At 38.4% G+C, this 19122-nt stretch overlaps 1 protein-coding gene across 2 annotated transcripts in view; it reads left to right on the plus strand.

Moving 5' to 3' along the window:
- Positions 1-19122, plus strand: part of plxnb1b (plexin b1b) — an 84812-nt gene that overhangs the window by 34470 nt on the left and 31220 nt on the right. For both annotated transcript variants that reach the window (XM_066662871.1, XM_066662872.1), the window contains exons 2-4: positions 7596-7703; positions 18258-18391; positions 18585-18888. In XM_066662871.1, the coding sequence (XP_066518968.1) occupies positions 18595-18888 (294 nt within the window). In that variant the 5' untranslated portion in view covers positions 7596-7703; positions 18258-18391; positions 18585-18594. The remainder of the gene's footprint in view (positions 1-7595; positions 7704-18257; positions 18392-18584; positions 18889-19122) is intronic.

Here is a 19122-nt window from a genome sequence, read left to right on the forward strand (position 1 = left end):
AGGGCTGTCATGTAACTGTCTGTTGTTGATTGTGTTGAATTTAGTCTGATATTGCAGGATGACTGTTGAATAGATGCTTTTGATAGAAGGTCATAGTGAGCTAATAAACTATGCCTGCATGATTTAATTGGACTCAATTGCATGACCCACATGCAAGTGGGTCACCATAAACTCCCAGTTTCTATTGTTCAATATTCAGATTCACACAAAATTGAGCAAGAAAACAGCTTGTTTAAGATGCATAGCTTTGTTGGATTATGTTCACCTATATGTTTACATGTCTCATGAATTTATTTTGAAGTTAAGAACATTATTTGTTCATTGTTAAATATTAAAAGTAACAATTAGACAAATTTTAATTGGACACATTGCCTGATTAGTCATCTTGCTTCTGCTGACACGTAGTTACAGAATATCGAATAACTCGAATAACTGTCATTTACCATTGACCTCTAATGTTGTTGTTGTTAATGCTCCAGTCAAAAAATTTTTTGCTTTAGACCCATGGCGTGTATCGAAATGCATTTTCTTCTTTCATGTACCTATATGTATTTTCCTTGACTCAAAACACACATTCTCTCAACTATAGCTGTTTGTTATAACTTAAACCAGTAGCTTAAACTAGAACGTATTGTTAAGAAAGGTAACAACATCCATGACCTTAAATAACTGATCAGGCAGTTATATAATTTAATGACACACCTAAATGTATCATTTTTGCTAGCTCTGTTTTTGGGATTTAGAATTTGTCCTTTGTCAACTGTTTGGAATCACTGTGACTTTCATATTCAGGTTCATGAGAACCCTATACTCACATTATTACACAAACAAATACATTCTCTTGATGCTTGATTTCTGGACTGAAATGTCTTATTTGGACGGACATTTCAATTTGCTCATCTACAAGCTGACCTTTGTCATCTGTATTTCACACTGAATGATATTTCTCTTCTTACATAGAGGGCATTTTCTTTGCAGTTGCTTTTTATCAAGGACAAATGAGCTTGTAGATCTACTGATGGCAAATATAAATTGAGTTTAAGATGCTAATGCAGCACACAAGATGTCGGCTGAAGATTTTCAGTGATGTATGTTGTGAGAAAAGCCATTGGTGCTGTGGGTTTGTAGCAGAAGAGATTCAGGTGGGATTGGCATTTTGTATTGTTTTTCTCCATCCCCCTTCCATTTCTCTTGCTGTCTACCTCTATTTTTCTTGTTTTCTCTCTTGCTCTCTGCCATCCCCGTCACTTAGTGAGAGAAATAATACAGGCGGTGTTGTAAAACCCGTTAACACACACACCTCTGATGTGGTGTGTGTGTTTGAGGGCGTGCATGTTTGACAGCTCAAAAAACATCCCCCAGAGGACCAGGAGTGTATCCCACCCCCACATACTTCACACCGCCCTGTGGTCTCAAAGCTGGGCTGACAAATTGGGACCTGTCCTCTCACCCCAGGTTTCAGCCTGCAGATGCCTCGCCAATTAAAGCCCTTCTCAGAAGCCACTTGATTAGACTCATTACCTTCAGCCAAGTGATACTACAATCCTTTAGTTCACTTTTGAAAAACACCCAGACAGACTAAGGCAGGCCTATAGGATGGGTATATTCAATCAGATAGGATAAATGAACACGAAGAGATAAAATAAATAGAATAAGGGAAGATAGATGACCTGTCCTGTCAACTATCTGGGGGGAAGGGGTTGTAGGATGATAAGACGCAGGAGAGGAATTTAAAGGGTCTTACCTAAAGCAGTGTAGTATACCCTTTGCTGTTTGTGAATAGAACAGGCTATTAAAAAAAAAGAAAAAAAAAAAAAAAAAAGGGCTACCATATGCCAAAAGTAGCCCTGAATGGGAGCTGTTCTGCCATTCACTTCAAAAGCTGCAATGTTTTGAGTCTAAGTGTGATAAAGCTTTTGGCTCAGCTGACTGCCCTTACACACACGCGCACACACATACAGTATCCAAAAGAGCTCCAGAGAAAATACTGGTGGTGTTAAATGGATTTCGTATTCCTCTGTTGGTTTAAACAAGAAAAATGATGCATGATTTTGTGTTAAATATGGACTGTAATGTAATGCTTTCTCAGCTGATCCTGTCTAATACCGATATGTATTTTAGTGGTGTGGAGGTGATTAAATGAAGAGTATGAGTGTTGGGGTGTGTGTGTGTGTGTGTGTGAGCGGGCCTGGTTTTAAATAGGACTCTTCAGCATTTTTTCCTATTAAACTGGGCATACTTTAACAGCGAGTCTGTGAAATATTTGAAGAAAACAAATTAACTTCAGAACTATTACTTATTTCAAAGTATTCTTTGTCTTTCTCGATTTGTTCTGGTTCGACATTGTAATATAAATTGTATGTTTAGTGATTTTCTTCATTTTCTACTGCCTAAAGCTGCCACCCTAGTAATCTAGGACACTTTCCACAAATTTTGGGGATTGCCTTTTAAATATCATGCATCCAAATTGAGCGAGTGCTTGTAGTTTGTGTTTGCAGTGTGTGTTTGTGTGTCTGGGCTGTAATACTGGCAATGCTCGCTTGTCCATGTGATAGCGAGAGAAAGTGAGTTCCAGATTGTCCCATTTGTCCTCTAAAGAGAAGGCTGATGGACTGCTGGCAGACAGGCTATTGTATTTTAAATGAAGGGAAACCCCTCCTTCATTCTCCAACCACGAGTATTCCTCATTTCTCTTTTATAAGCCAAATCTAGACTTTTGATGGAACCCAACCGTTAGACAAGTCATTTATCATCTCTCCTGCCCAGCCCCCTGTGTCTGTGGAGTAGGTTAGTCCTGGGTTTGTCTGTCCCTTGGGCACTCGTGGGGCGGCCCATTACTACACAGATGGCAGGGGAGTCCCTGTGGTGTTAATCAGTGGAGAGGAGATGGTGTTTGCTTTATTAGTTTGGGAGTGATTGTCCTAAAGGATTTCCTCCCAAACGGAACTAAGAGATTAATAATGCTGTATGTTTTACCTCTTGGGTTTGGTGTGTGTGTGTGTGTGTGTGTGTGTGTGTGTGTGTGTGAAAGAGGGATAGTGAGAGTTGTTGATGGGGCCTCTGGCCCCTGGGTCAGTGTGCTGAGTTGTATGTTTTTTTGCTGTAACCAGTGTGGTGGTGGTTGATGGATGATGCTGTTACAGAGGGAGTGTGAGATCAAACTAAAGACTGTGTAAGGGTTCTAAGGGCCTACATGTTCCAGTTGGAGAATGGATAAAGTTAATAATGGAGAATGTGTGTGAGAGAGAGGAGGGATGGTGTAGGTGGAGTCAGTGTATGAGAGTCTGTTTTTGTCCATTCAGTGTTTAAAGTGGGATTATGTGTATGAATGGACGAGTCTGTGTTGTGTGTAATTTTACAGAAACGTCATTCATTATATTAATGCTGTGTGACTGGTACAGCACTCTGCTCTGCTGTGTTTGGCCCCTGATAGTTCACACTGTATACACATATAACCTCTTGTTTTTACAAAAGCGTCCCAGCTTTACAGACTAGAACACACTTTACAGTGAGGAAGAAGATGGGCCTTCCTTAAGTGCTCATATACACAAGCTGGCTTATGTATGGAGACTGGGTGTGCGTGTGTTTTGTAGGGCAAGTTTAATATGCGCTGTGAGAGTGCTAGCTGATCTCTGAAAGGGCTGCTTGAATGTCAAACACTAGTCTGAAAGAAAGACAAAGATAAATCTCTCTCACAATCCACTAACGCAAAGTGTTCAAAGTCATATGGATGGAGTCAGTGTTGGGTTCAGAGGGCTGTTGCTTCTCAGGCACAAACTTGATGGATCAGTTATGTTCAAATTAGATTCTGTTAGATGACATTGTTTATATTATTATTATTTTTTTTTTTTTTAAATTATACATGTCGTGTTACGTGGACATTTGACGGATGCAGTTAGCATCTCTGTACACTGTATACATTCTGCTTTTATGCAGAACATATTGTTCATATGCATTGATTGACTGAGACGCACCCTGTGTAGATGTGTTTAAGATGTGATTAAGAGCTCTTCTTTTCTTTCTCTCTCTTTCTCTCAAATACATGTCAGTGTTTATCATGCATCTAAACTCACCCTCTGGAAATTTGACTGAATTATATATGTACCAATTTATTTTTGTAAATTTTAATTTGTGGTTTTTGTTTTATGACCAACACGATCACACAAATGAAGAGTATTTCTTCTGGTGGGTGTGTGTGGTAAGAGCGTAATGGATTTGAAACGATGAGTCGTTTGGGTGTTGTGATAAGATCTTTTTAAACATTTAATTACTTAGTCCTAGGAAAGAATTCTGAACTCTGCTCATAGTTCCGCAATGCTCTTGCTGCCCTGCTGTGATTTGTAGAATAATTCTGTACTTGATTCAGATTGCATTATTTAAACATCTTGATTGTTATTCAGTTCCTTGGGCAGCTGTGTTTGTATATAATCTGTTGAATCCAAATCTACACAAAAAAGCTTAACCCTGATGTAAAAATGTATAGAATCTGAAAATATTTGTAATTGTTTTACCCACCTTTTGTGTGGCCCACAGCCCCCATCTCACTGCCAAATGTTATTTTTTTCCTTCCTTCTTTCCCCCATTCTTGCTCTCCAAAGAGTGGAGGATATGATCAGTCTGGCTTTGACCCATTCAAGAGACAGCAGCCTTGTTTGTGCGTGTGAAACCTAACTGACGTAGGAGGCTGATCCCAGTCAGAATACATCCTTTGTTGCCTGAAAGTCTCACTTCAAATCACTCTGCACCTGAAGGCATAGTAGGTAAGCAGTGTGTTTTGTGTGAGCTTAACTGATCTAGTCATTGTGAAGTGAGGATCGGTGCGTTCAAAAGATAACTCATGAATCTCATCTGTAGTGGTACATGAGACTGTTCTCTCTCTGTATGTAGGCGTGTGCTCTGATTGAGGTCATGTTTAGAGACCCTTGTACTGTGTGGTTTTGACTTCGGCACTTGGTGTGAATATCCACAGCCCAGGGCGATGTAAATATAGCCGTACAGCCTTCTGAACATACACACACGTCCACCCACACAGACAGGACCCCACCCACGGGACAATGAGCGGTGTGTATGTGTGAATGCTTGGTTGGTGAGTGGGGCTGTGTGGGGGTGGGGGATTGGGTGGTGTCTAGGCTGAGCTGTTGGGTGGTGTGTCTGTCTCAGCCCAGTGCGGAACAACTCTAGGAATGCCAGACATCTCGCAGCTCTGAGAGAGGTGCATCTAGGAGTTCAGTAGAGACACGTGGAGATCAACTACTATCCTGTTACTTCTCTCTCTCTCTCTCTCTCTCTCTCTCTCTCTCTCTCTCTCTCTCTCTCTCTCTCTCTCTCTCTCTCTGTAAGTGAATGTCATTAATGAGTATTGAAACAGCTAGTCTGAGAGTCCTCTGTGGATAAATTAAATCTATTCCATGCCTTTAGGTGGATTATATATTTATTATATTTGTTGCATGTCAAAAATGGATTTAGCTTCCAGTTGTCCCTCTGACTTCAATCTGGAATCGCACATAATCCGATTTTTTTGGATTTTCTCTGTCATTTTTCCTTTGTTTGCTGTTCAGTATAAATCCATGAATGTCAGAATAGAGATTTAGGTTCCTCCCTCATGCTGTTAAAGAATTTCTTTTGGCAGGATGTGTACCAGCGTGTCCAGTGCTTTTTCCACCTTCTGATTTACACAGAAATACCTTATTATTATTATTATATAATTTTAGTTTTTTATTTTAAATTATATAAGATCTTTGCATCTTATTAACTAATTAAATCATTACACGTCTGATTAGATTGCTCTGTTTTTTTTTACTGATTAAACTTTTAAATGTATTACTCATGAAAATAATATACCAAAAATATAATTATGCACAGAATTCTAAGTATAATGCAGACAATTGGAATGTACTGTTGCTTGTGTTATTAATTTGGAATGTAAATATAACACGACTTGTTCATTAAATAATTTCATTGCTCTGATCTGTGTCATGTACATTATGTAGACTTTAAAAATGAAATTACACTATTGTTTCATTGCTGCTGCTGTTAGGACAGAGTCTGTATCTCATCTGTAGCTGGTGAGTGATAAATGGTAGGTCGTGTGTGGTGAGTTTCTCACTGATGGAGAGTTTTTGCTCTTGGCAGATGGACTGCACCCATTAGGGCAAGCTGCTGGTTTAATGATGCGCTGCCACTCGTCCGCTGCGTCAGTTTGCTTTTCCACCTCCGCTTTCCCTCCCGCTTTCATCGGAAGTGAAACATGAGAGTGATGTGACCCCGAGCAAGTCTGGCAGAGTCTGAGACCGGATCTGTGTGTGTGTGAGAGAGAGTGAGTGACAAATTACTGGAAAATGACTTACTGTACACTACCAGCCCAACGCTTTTCTCTCTGTCCTTCCGTTGTTTATTTATTTATTTATATCTGTAATGTAAAGCTGCATTCCTTAATTGTGTGTTTTAAATGATACCCCTACATTACATTTGTGTTGGGGTTATATACAGTGGGGTCCAAAAATCTAAGACAGCCTCACCTCAAACTTGTTGAACCCACTGTTTCCTCAGGCTCTGCCCCTATCAAGTGATTTCTCTTTTCTTTAAAACCATTTTCCAAAAGTAATTTGCCTCTCTTTGCATAAATAAAATATACTACATAGTAAATATTGCTACACAAATGTAAAATGGGTCTCAGAGCAACACCAGGTGAAATTTGGTGGTTGTTTTCCTGCCCTCCCTCCTACAGTTGCAGACTGTAATTCATCTTTACAGCCCTGTCCTGATATCAAAGGAGGTTGAGACAGTCCTACCTTCCTCCAAGTTACATGGTGCTGTTTCTGCTGTTCTGAGCCTGCACTGACAGAGGCTCTATTCTCTCTATTACAGGTCAGCGAATCATAACAATGATTTAGAAGCTGTAATTTTAAGGTAAAAATGCTACCTAGAGATGCTTCAAGAGGTGGAAACATCTAAGTGTTGGCTCAATGTCTGCATCACTAATAATGACACTCTCCTCAATAAATGGGTGTCCTAGCTTTTATCAGAATTAGCCTCGCTCTCTCCTCCATCTCCTCCTCCACTCAGAACAACACTAGTCTGTACAGTCATGTCTTTCCTGATTAAATTGATTTATTTTTTAATGTTTTCCTCAAAGCATGTTGAGCTCCAGTGCTGACTAAGGAAGAATGTGCCTCACAGGAGGGTAGAAATGGATGACAGTGTGAGCCCCAGCTGGCTGGTCTTAATTGTGCATTGTAATTGGGCATAATAGCTGCTCTGTGGTGGTCTTGTGAGGGTTCTGATCATTGACGATCACTGTGAAAATGGGCTTAAAAATATGCAGAGAAACAAATGGACTATAATCTGTAATTGTAGAACCACACTGTAAGTGCACCCATATAATCGGTGGAGCAGATAAATTGGACAGTGATTATAGAAACAAGGAGATGAATTGATTGTTTTGGCTGATCTGTGTATACAGACGGCATATTGCACATTTCAGAGTGGCCAGCTCTTGAACTAATATTGTAGATTATTTGTTTCTTCTCTTTTTTTAATTCATTTTGGAAGAATCTCGGTTTAGTAAAACATTTTTCTTTGTTAATATTTTTCAGGAAAGGAGCATCAAGTCAATAACACAGAAGGCTTTGGAGGGAGTTCCCAACATTGATGTACTACAAAACACTCCTCCACAACCACACAATCTGACATTGTGTCTACAGGTAATGCTTCTTCGGAAAAAAATCACAGATACTGCACAAAGACATGGCCTGTCTTACTTTGCAGAGTCATAGCCAAACAATGTAAGGCCATACAATACGTGTGTGTGTGTGTGTGTGTGTGTTTGTAATTATATACAGTGGATTAGATTTGGGCCTCCATTCAGGCAGAAAACCACTGGGTTTCTGTGTTACCCTGCAAGCAAGATTCAGTGTTGAAAGCAATTCTCTTTCTCTCAAACACACATTCTCTCTCTCTCTCGCTCTCTCTCTTTCCCCCCTCCCCCTTTCTCTTTGATCACAGCCCTGTTTAAACCCATCTCATCAACATGAAAGTGAGTCGATCTTTGTTTAAGAACTTGGAAAGATTAAATTTATGCCTTGGGTAAAAGGCCTGATGCATAAACATGCAGAGGAAGGATCTTTTGCTTGGATATATATAAAAAAAATATTCACTAACTATTCTTCTAATGAAGTGATATGCATTCAATATTCACATTGTTCTCTATTCAAACCCTGCTGTGAATATAAGCTGCGTGGAGGTTGGTTATTGTTGAATGATGACACTTTGAGAAGAGTTTATTACATCTACTATGTAGTTAGACTGAAATATAACAACATGGGTTGTTGTTATATTGTTGTGTTAGAGTGTGTTGTTGTGTGTGTGTATGTATCGCCCTGTGAAGGACTGGCCCCCCCTCCAGGGTGTGTTCCTGCCCCAGTGATTCCGGCTAGGCTCTGGACCTACCGCCACCCTGAACTGGATAAGTGGTTACAGACAATGAATGAATGAATGAATTTGTTAAATATTAACCAACTTAGAAATTGATGCCAGGAACTAGGGCTGGGCAATTAATAGAAAATTAATTGAAATTGACATAATCTTATGTATATCTATTATATAAATTAGTTTTAACTATTTTTTAAAATGTATTGTTAGGTCCCCATTGTGTGTTCATGTACTGTCCCTTTAAGGCCTCGCTACCAAGCTGTAGTCATATGATGCTGCCCCTATCTGCCACATGGAAGCAACCTAAATGCAGAGGTAGACCAAGCGACTCAAGAAACACACACTGACTGTTGTTTGGACAAAACAAAATAATCATTCATTAATCGTAATCGTGGTAAAATGTATTAATCTTGATATTATATCACCCAGCACTACCAGCAACACACACAAAACAGTAAACCTGGGGCATATTTACCACTGAACCATGTCAACTTTTTCTAAATTAGACTTTTTAGTAATTTGGGAATTGAAGAGACTAATCTTTGCAGTTTTGCCAGTGGTGTTTTGCCTATTCTTGCTGTATGCAAAATTTAATTTGCTCAGCAGTCTGTGTTTGCCATTATCTGATTCTCCTTTTCATGATGTGCATTACATTTTCAATAGGAGCAAGATCTGAGCTGCAGATAATCAGGCTAGTTGAGCACACGAGTGATGTGTCTATGGAGCCCTGCTTTTTGTAACTGTTAGTTCATCTTTGCATTTCATTTCTTGTTGCAGCAGTGAGTGTGTTAAATGGCATGACAGTTTCTCAAACCATGACGTCTGACACACATTCACTCTTATTTTGCCCCACCCCAACATTTTTTTGGAGTGCGTTGTAGGCGCCAATTCCTTTATTTTTATTTACAAAACACAAATCTTTAGCGAAAGCATTGGAAATCTTTTGTTTGTACATTTGTCCATTAAATAAATGTTGAGGTGGATGAACAAATTATAGGTTCATGTTTTTATTGCATTTTAAACAGTGTCCCAAATCTTCTGGGTTTGTCCATCAAACAAACTCAACATCCAACAGTGTTTCAAGGCTGTCTTGGAGGTGCTGAAATAAGTAAATAAACAGGAGCGTTCTCTGAGCAACACTGAGACAGTCAGACGATAGCTATTTAGAGTTGTTTACTATTACTAGCAAATAATATTTTAGCTAAGGGAATGTACTACTGCTTTTTATTAAAAAAAAAAACGTCCTTAAGCACTGCTGCATTAGATATTGATACATGCTTAGAGAAATAAACTGTGGCACTACATGCCTTACATTGTCCTGTTGCCTACAGTACAGTAGGAAAAGTTCCTGGAGGGAGATTGCAGTGCAGTGAATATGAAATATGTTTAATCTATATTAACACTCTGACTGATGACATATTGACATGCAGTGGTGTAATATGAGTGCAGTGCTGTGGTGTGGATCTTACTCTTGACCCTGAAGCGATCATGGTCCGCCACTCTGCCCTGCTCATATTTTCCAGTTGTGTGGCAGGAACTGTTGCATTCTTACCATTTAATGCGCACATATTTCACCAGTCCAGAGTGGCGCATTAAAGAATGCAGGCTATGATTTCAGCAGGGAGACATGACTGCCGTGTGAATTTTTTTTTTTTTTTCTCTTGACCAGACACACTGCAACCCTAGTCAAGATAAAGCAATAATATAGGATAACTGCACGAATGAGGTCTGTGATCCAGAAAATCACAATTTACTATACCATGATATTGTCACATTATAAAAGTCTTTTGACAATTGATCTTTTGAGGCTGTATTTACAGCCTTGTACTGTTCTGTGGTGTGTTTTATAAACAAATGCAGCAGACTATTTACCTCCACTGTGACTTCTTAAAAATACAATAATTGTATGACTGTCAGAATGATTAAAATTGAAGCGGGATGATTGTTGTGAGTGATCTTTAAATAGCCATTAAAAACAGGATTTGTCCCCTTCCTAATCATGAAGTGTCATCTCTTCTGCTGATCATTTCTGTTCCCATGCTGATTAGTTCTTTTTGTTAGAAGATGAGAACTGGACATAGATAGCCAACATTCAACAGAGCACCTTCCCAGTCCCTGACACAAACTGGATTCATTTGAATGCCAAAAGATACATTTTTATACTATAAAGGTCTTTTCACTCTGCAACTCAAGATTGTGATTCTGATTCTCATTATGCTGAAATATTGTTTTTGACAAAGCTGATTAAACATTATTAGCATTATTAAAGGGTACTTTTTTTTGTTCCCATTACCAACCTTATATTGTTTCTTAGAATCAGCACCTTTTAGTACATCTTATGATGAGTAGCCCTACGTTTTTTCTCACCTGAAAAAGTGGACCACTATAATACACTATAGGAACACTATAGCTACAATGTGAATTGGTGGAGTGAAACTGCAATCCCCTAAATATGGGCTTTTCCACTGCATGATACGTACATGACTCTACTTGGCTTGTTTCATTTCCATTAGACAAATTTGGTACCTGGTACCCAGAATCAGGTACTTTTTCAGTACCTCTTCACTTATGATTCAAAGCAAGCCAAGTAGGGACTAGATGTGATGTGTTATACTTGCATATCATTGATTGTCGAGAGAGACTTGAAATGCCAACATCAAACACAAGTGAGCCACATGTAAAATCTCCAAATTACAGTAGAGAACACATTTGGTTTTTTGTCTGACTTACAACATCAGTCCATAAAATTACACTGTGGTTTTTTTTTTTTTTTTAAAGGTTCATACGCTCCTTGTATTGGTGTCCGATTTAAAGTATCAAGCCAGAGCTGAATGGTGCAACAAGTAACTAAAACTACATTGATCTGTCTGAACTGATGCCTGACTAAAGCTGACTGTGTTCAGTCCCAAAACAGAAACAACATGCAAATACATCATGAGTTAACAAAGCTTATTGTTGCTACCGATATTATTGTTGTTTCAGTTAGTGATGGTGTAACAGGTACCATGGACCACAAAGCAATTAGAGTAGGTACCATGCAATGGAAAAGTCACAATAGAGGCGAATGTATTGTCTCCTTGCAGACAGGAGAACACACCCCCAAGGACCCTGGAGCTGTGAGACAGCACCTGTTTATATATGTTTATATATATATATATATATATATATATATATATATATATATATATATATATATATAATGGATTTATTCAGTAAGGTGAGGTCCTGCATATGGATGACTAAGTTAACAGCCACAAAATTCACATCACAAAGGAAAATATCATAAATAATCCTGGACTCACCAGTATTCGCTTGGTCGTTGTTGGAAGTGTACAGCTCTGTTGAACTTTGATCTGTAACAGTATCTTTTGCCTTGTCTCATCTAGGATGAGCGAAGAGATGGTTTACAGGGGTCAAATGTCAACTAAAAGGTCATGTTTTGGGTGGAAACTAGGGATTTGGCCTGTAAACCTGACACATTTTTCCTTTCTGTGTTTTGTTAATGAGATTTCGACTTTGCCTTGAGCTTTAACTATTTTTCCAGTGCTCTATTTCTTAAGCCTGTTATTTAGTTTGTTTATACCATTGAGTGTGATGTGTGCCCATGGTTTGTCCAGGCAGGCAGAGATTTCTGTATTCACTCCCACTACTGATCCTTTAACAATCCTGTAGCAGTGTTTGTCTCTCACACCACCCAGAAAGTCTGGTCTGAGCAGAGATGAGAGCATGTTCCCCTCTTTTAATTAGACACTAGGTTTTTATGCCCTCCCTCAACCTGTCCCCCACTGTGGTCAGGAAAAGACCAATTATGGCTAGACTGCAGTGTAGATATGTCTGTTTTTAGCCACTGGAGATCAGCTGAAGCTTTGAAGGATGCAGGTGGACAGTTATGTCTGCTGCATAAATGATGGGCCTGGTTCTGAGATTTGTCTCTGGCTGGAAAGAAAAATATGTGTTTACATAGCTGAAAATTCACACTGTGCTCCCACACCTTTGCAGCTGTGGTTAAAGTATCAGCAGGCGTAATGCTGAGAACAGGAGAAGGGGGCACACAACTGAACTTTTTAAGGCAGTTTTATCAGCTTTTTGTTTATGACTCAATTCTATCTGTGATTTCCACAGCGATCTTCAGAGTCTCACTCACTAATCACACTGTTTTCCACTGAAGCATAATGGAAATGTCAGGATTCCTCCTTCTGTCAAATGAAAACCAAAAGGAGAGCATGTGTTTTGTTTTCTCAATAAATGTTGATTATTTTCCTGAGAATGCCTTCTCCCCTCCCTCTGTAGCTCCCTCTCACCCTCCTGTTTTGTCTCTCATATCCCTAGCACCCACTCGGTTATCAGTCATAGAGGAATTTGTATGGTAGCCTCCATTGGAGATATAAATAACCTCATAGAAGTAGATAGGCAGTTTGTATTACAAAGGCAAGTTAGTGTTACCACAGTGTTGTAATACACTGAACCCAAGATATTTGCTTGCTAGTTTATGTAATATACAGTGTAAATATCAGTCTACTTAGCTACTTGATATCAGTGATCCCTTGTTATAAAGTAAGATCAGACCATGCATTACGTGTCAGGCAAAAAATAAAATAAAAATCGGGACAGTGTGAAGGCAGTGCTAATTGTATACATTACAAAATTGTATAATCATGATTTTCTAACCATATTTCATCCTTTTAACTCAATACTTTATGAATAAAGCATATATATGTAGTAAACGTTAAAAAAAAGACTTATTAGACTTACTCTCTCACTTAAATTTACAATTCTGTTCCAGTGTGTTTCTCTCTCTCGCGTGCTCTCGCTCTCTCTCTCTCTCTCGCTCGCTCTCTCACGCACTTATGTACATGTTTTGGGTTAACAAAGGGTCCTTTCTGCCACTGTTCTGTGTGTTTCATCCAGTTAGTGATGAATGTGTGCCTCATTGAATGTGTCCTCCCCATTTGCAGGCTTTTTCTCTCCATCACTCTCTCCATGTATCTTCCATCTATATATTTGTGTATGTATGTATGAGAGAGAGACAGAGAGAGAGAGGGGTCTGTGTGTGTGCATGAGTGTGTCTGTCACTAAGGGCTCCCACTAATTAGAAAGCAGGAATGTCTTTGTGTCATTTGTCTAAACAGTGCTGTAATGAAGGAGTCGGTGTGCGAGTGAGGGTAGAGAGGTGGTATTCTGACTAAATTCTATAATTATCATCTAGTCACCCTCCCCTACCCCTTCAACACACACACACACATAAACACAGCTTTACCCTTCTCATTATTAGTCACATTCCATCAGGTCTTCTCAACCCAGGCATGGAAGAATCTGGCTCTCTCTTTTGCTTGTTCGCTTACTCTCTTTCTGTCTTAAACTCTCCTCATCTCTCCTTTTTTCTCTCCCTCAGTCACTTGCTCAGATGCTCTTGCTATATCTTGCTTTCTCGTAGAAACCCAGACACACATACCATTTCACTGTGCTGGTAGATTTCAGTCAGATAAGGGTCGTTTGCATAACTCGTTCAGATTCAAATTAAACCTTGCTTTTTCTTGTGTAATCAACTACTGAAAACAGCAACCTCCTGCAGATTCACTTTCTGAATGAGAGAACCCCCCCATACCCCCACCCCTGTAATTTTTCATGATAGTCAGAATGAGTTAATGAAATACTCCCCGGATGAAGAGGAGGAGGGAAAGATTTGACAAAAAAAAAAAACACACACTAAAATGATTAGAGCCTCAAGTTGCCTCCCCTGCCTGCTCTTAGTGTGTGACAGAGGAAGGAGGTAAAGGTACAATCAAATCACAGCCACTCTCGGCCACGCTGTGCATACAGAGACCCTATGTGCATACACACATAAAACAAAGTGCTTGGAAATATGTAATTTGATTGATGAAAAGAAAATGTATCTGGACAATATTGAGTATCATGTTCATATTCTCATTTGTCTTCAACATTTTCTTTGTACTCAACAGGAAAGTTCATATTTGTTTTAATTTATGATTTGGATAGGGATTGATGAAGTATTTGGAGTGATGAAGCTCTACACCATGCCTTTGTGATGATTTGTGGTGAATATTGTGATGGTGAACTTAATCATCTAATTGCAGGACCTCACCTCACTAATGTTTTTATTGCTGAATGCCATAAAATCCTTGAAGCAATGTTCTGGGAGAGCAGACGCTTTTATTGGAGCAAAAGTGAAAAAACATATTCATACCCTTGTTAATAAATAATGATTAGAATTGATGGATGAGCAAGTGTCCACAAATATTTGGCCAAATAACCTGCTGTAATTCACATTTGTGTGACATTAGTGGTCCTGATATGTACTTGATGATGACTAATTGGCAACATAGTGTTTTCTTTTTTTTTTTTCCCCTCCCCCTCTGTCTTGGCTTAACAAAGATGAATTAAATCTTCCAGTCATTCAAGTAATAGCTCATTTAGTAAGCTTTAATAACAGGAATGTTTCCCATCATTATGATTTAATATATATCATAATGAAAGTGAAGTTTCTCATGAGATATTATCGCAGCCTATTGCTTTTTTTTTTTTAACTTGTAAAATAATTTCACATTGTCATTAACTTTCTAATCTCCATCATTATACTTTTTTTCATGATTGAGGAATTTTCTCATAATTGCTCATGAGTATCTCGTAATTATGACATAGTGGTTCAAAATGGAACAAAATGGAGTCACATTATTATAATATTTCACAGTTAAAACCAATGAGTGATCAGAGTACCATGCTCAGATCACAGTCCTGTCCACTGCCAAAAGCTCTTAGAATTTATTAAACTATTAATAAAAATTAGAAATATCTAATGGTCAGTTTTAATGATCAGATAGTTTTGAGATGTTAAGTCATAATTATAATATAGCATGTATAATATGTGAAGCTTTCCCATTTTAGTGGGATAATAAGAACAATCATGCAGTTATATCAGTGGGGAAACCTTTATACTGGTCATTCTCAGCATGCAAAGGCATGTCTGTTTTGTTGAGTATTAACTGTGGGTAGCTGAGTGAATAGAGGTACTGTTTGATGCTGATGCATTAATATGCTCATTTGTGTATTTTATGAGGGATTAATTGGGTAAGCCCAAATGGAGATTTTGATTAATGTATAATTAATCAGCCTCCTTTTCACCCTTGAGCTGTTTTTCTTCTTCCTTTTACTTTCCTTTGCTTTCCTTCCTTTTTCCCCTCCTCATTTTCGCATCTCACACAGAGTGTAGTCACACACACGCAGTGCTGGTCTGGCTGACTGCGGCCTGCTGTTGCTTTTGGACTCCTAACATGGCGCGACTGACTCCAGATTTTATTGCAGTCATTGAAAGTGACAACTGTACAAGGCGGCTGCCAAATCTCGCTTGACCTGTGTCGGAGTTATGGGCGACCTCACCAAAAATTCAACTTAGCAGCACACAGAGGAGCCAGTCTTTGCTGTCCCTCCGGAACTTTCTGTCAGAGACACTCTTCATTCCAGCTGCTAGGATAGGTCTCTCTCTCTCTCTCTCTCTCTCTCTCTCTCTCTGACACACACATCATTTTGTTTATTGCTCTGTCTTTGTCCCACTATTCCCTTTGTCATTATCTTACACGTTCATGTCAGTTTAGCACTTCTTAAATTAGAATGTCTAAGTAATTTATTTCGTCATTTGTTTGTCTATCTTTTTTTTCTATTTTCAATTTATCCCTCTTTTTTTTTTTAAAAAATACATTGTAATTTTGAAAATTTCCCTCTGTTTCCCTCTGTTTTTTCTCTTTTTCCAGCCCTCTCTCCTTCCCTCTCTGTATTTAATTTGTCCTTGATAATTTCTCATGCTCCTTTCAGAATTTCCTTTTCCTATTCTTTTTCATTCCACTTTGTCCCTCTATTCCCTTTCACATTCACTTTATCTTTGTACTCTTTCCTCACCATATACCCTTTCTACCAGTAATCACTTATTTCTCTCTCACGCCCCATCTCCCCCCCCCCAGTGCCACACTAGCTCTTCCTCTTTTCTGTACCTTTTTTTTGTAGTACAGACTATGTTCTATATTTGTTACCAGTACCAACCTGTCTGCTGTCTCTTATCACTCTGAAAACAGCATTCATTTCTAAACAGAAGGCCATCAATAAGAAGACTCTGACTGAGGCCTGAACTCTTTACTTCCATTAAGATCTAAGAACAAAGCCTGACAGTTTATCTACAGGAAAACCAAAATGTTGTGGTGGAAGTAATAGATAGAGTCAGATATAGTTCTAGGTCATTAGGGAACTGATAACTGTGGTAATCAGACTTTGGACCCCTGCCCCCCCTCTTTTATTCCTTCCGCTGGCGTTTACTGAGTGAATGTTTGGCAGGTTGCCAACTTCTCCACAGTTAGGCATAGAATTCTTTCACAGATATGAAAGGATTAGTGAATTCACATTTTTAAATACACATTCACAAATACATTAACACTCTCAATTTAACCCATGTGGAAAATTGATTTACAGTAATTTGCAAGAAAAGTTTTCCCCATTTGTTTATTTAATTTTGTGTCAGAATGCTCATTAAATAGTTTTTCAGTGTCAGGGAGAAAATAAAATCTGAATTTACATTTAACATAAGATACACAGATGCCTTCACAATTAAATCACACTAAAAAGTCTTCCAGTATTCAATGGAGATTTTTCTTTAAAGAAAAAAAAAAGTCAAATATTTTTCCACATTTCTAATTTTCTGTCACAATTTGTTCCTGTCTTATTTAATTGTTTGAAAACTATTTGAACTTACCCTTGAATTTGAAGTTACACCATAATTATATTATATTCATTACCTCAGAAATATCTCCAAATATATTAATAATTTATTGGTTTGATTAGAAACTAAACAGATAAAGGCTGGTGTATGACTTTGCCACAGTACTGTATATACACATGCGCACATACAAATATAGTGGAGCTGATTTAAATAATAATAATAATAATTTTAAATATTGAAATCAACACAATGTAAACATCTAATTTAATATAGATACAGTACAGTTTTATATATATATATATATATATATATATATATATATATATATATATATAGTACAGTTATGTTCCTTCACTAAAAGTTCTTTAGTGAAGAACTTTTTAGATTGGAAAGTTATCAGCACAGTGACAGTTTTTCTTTACTGGACTAATAATGAGACATTCATTAACTAGTGGACCAGACTTGAACCTCCTTTTTAGGGTATTGTAAGGCTAATGAGATATGTTGCTTGCTAATTATTTAGCAAAGTAGTTCATTATTAGCTTGTCCTGTTAGCTGATATGAAAGGATATGATGCATTGTTTAGTGTTCACACACACACTCATCTCTGCTATCAAACAAATCATGGAAGGGCAAACCTTTTTTTTGTCAGATTGTGGAAAGAAGAGTAAAAACACATTCTCTGGAGGCTAGCAAAAATGCTGATATCATAATGTTAGCTTTTGTAATAAGGCATATAAAATTAGAGAACATTAGATTAGTGTCAACATGCCGGTCTAGTTCACATTCTGGGGCACTTGGGTCACACAATGTTCTATATATTTTCTAACATTCACTTCATCGGTTGGTTTCTAAAGATTCGGGAAACCATATTCAAATGCTATTAATTCTAACTGGCACCAATCTTGAGCAGTTAGCAAAGTGGTGCATGTGCCGCACATTCTGGGACTTTATCCAGTGGAAAAATCTCTTAAGGTGCTTGCAAACAAACTTGTGCTATTGTTAATGATTGGTAGAATAGTCTTTCTTAATATGCCTGTGGAGTAGATTTCACATGCCTCTTGAATTATTAATTATTCTCTTTCTCTCTCCCTCTCCCTCCTAGGTTGAGTTCATTGTGATGTGTGTATGATTGAATGAGTGTGTGTTTATTTTTGTGGGTGTGGGTGTGTGTCAGACCGTGCAGCTGATCTCTCCAGAGGGGACATGCCCCTTTAACACACAATTACCAAACAAATGGTGAGGTGATGACCAATTGTTTACTCTCTCTCTCTCTCATATATTACTCATCCAGCCACAGGTTATTCTTAGTGAAAACAAATTGAAGCTTGTTTCAGTTTATTTTAGACAACTTAACTTTGTTGTGTAACTCTTTAATTGTAAGGACACATTGATTTTATTATTTTGTAACTACTTCTCTTTTTGACTTCAGGTTTGTTGCTATGCCACCCGGGATGGTGCATGTGTTATGTGCTCTTCTCTCTGTCCTGATTGGCTGCGCGGTCACACAGAGCTCCGTTCCTCACAGCCGTTATCCGTCATTCATCCGCGACAACACACGTTTCGAGCACTTAGCGCTGCACCCTGACCCTGTTCCGGGCAGAGTCTATCTGGGTGCCCGTGACCATCTCTTTCAGCTCTCCTCCAACCTGGAGCTGGAGGCAGAGGCACAGACAGGGCCTGTGACTGACCACCGGGAATGCCTGCCCCCTATCAGCGAGTTAAACTGCCCACTGGTAGATACATTTTATTAACTTGATGCAGTAGTTTAAGGGTGACAAAGATACCGATTTTGGATCAGTTAACAAATATTAAATGACAAGTAGGCTATACCCATTTTGGGGAAAATACCATATTTTCACACATTATAATAAAGTAAGCTATATCACATAGATTATGGGTGGGTAATGTGGTGATATATAAGTGGATTTAAACACATCATGTGTTTTATGAGATTTAAGTGTGAAGAC

The sequence above is a fragment of the Hoplias malabaricus genome, chromosome 3 (genome assembly GCF_029633855.1).
Source record: "Hoplias malabaricus isolate fHopMal1 chromosome 3, fHopMal1.hap1, whole genome shotgun sequence".
In the NCBI taxonomy this organism is placed as follows: domain Eukaryota; kingdom Metazoa; phylum Chordata; class Actinopteri; order Characiformes; family Erythrinidae; genus Hoplias; species Hoplias malabaricus.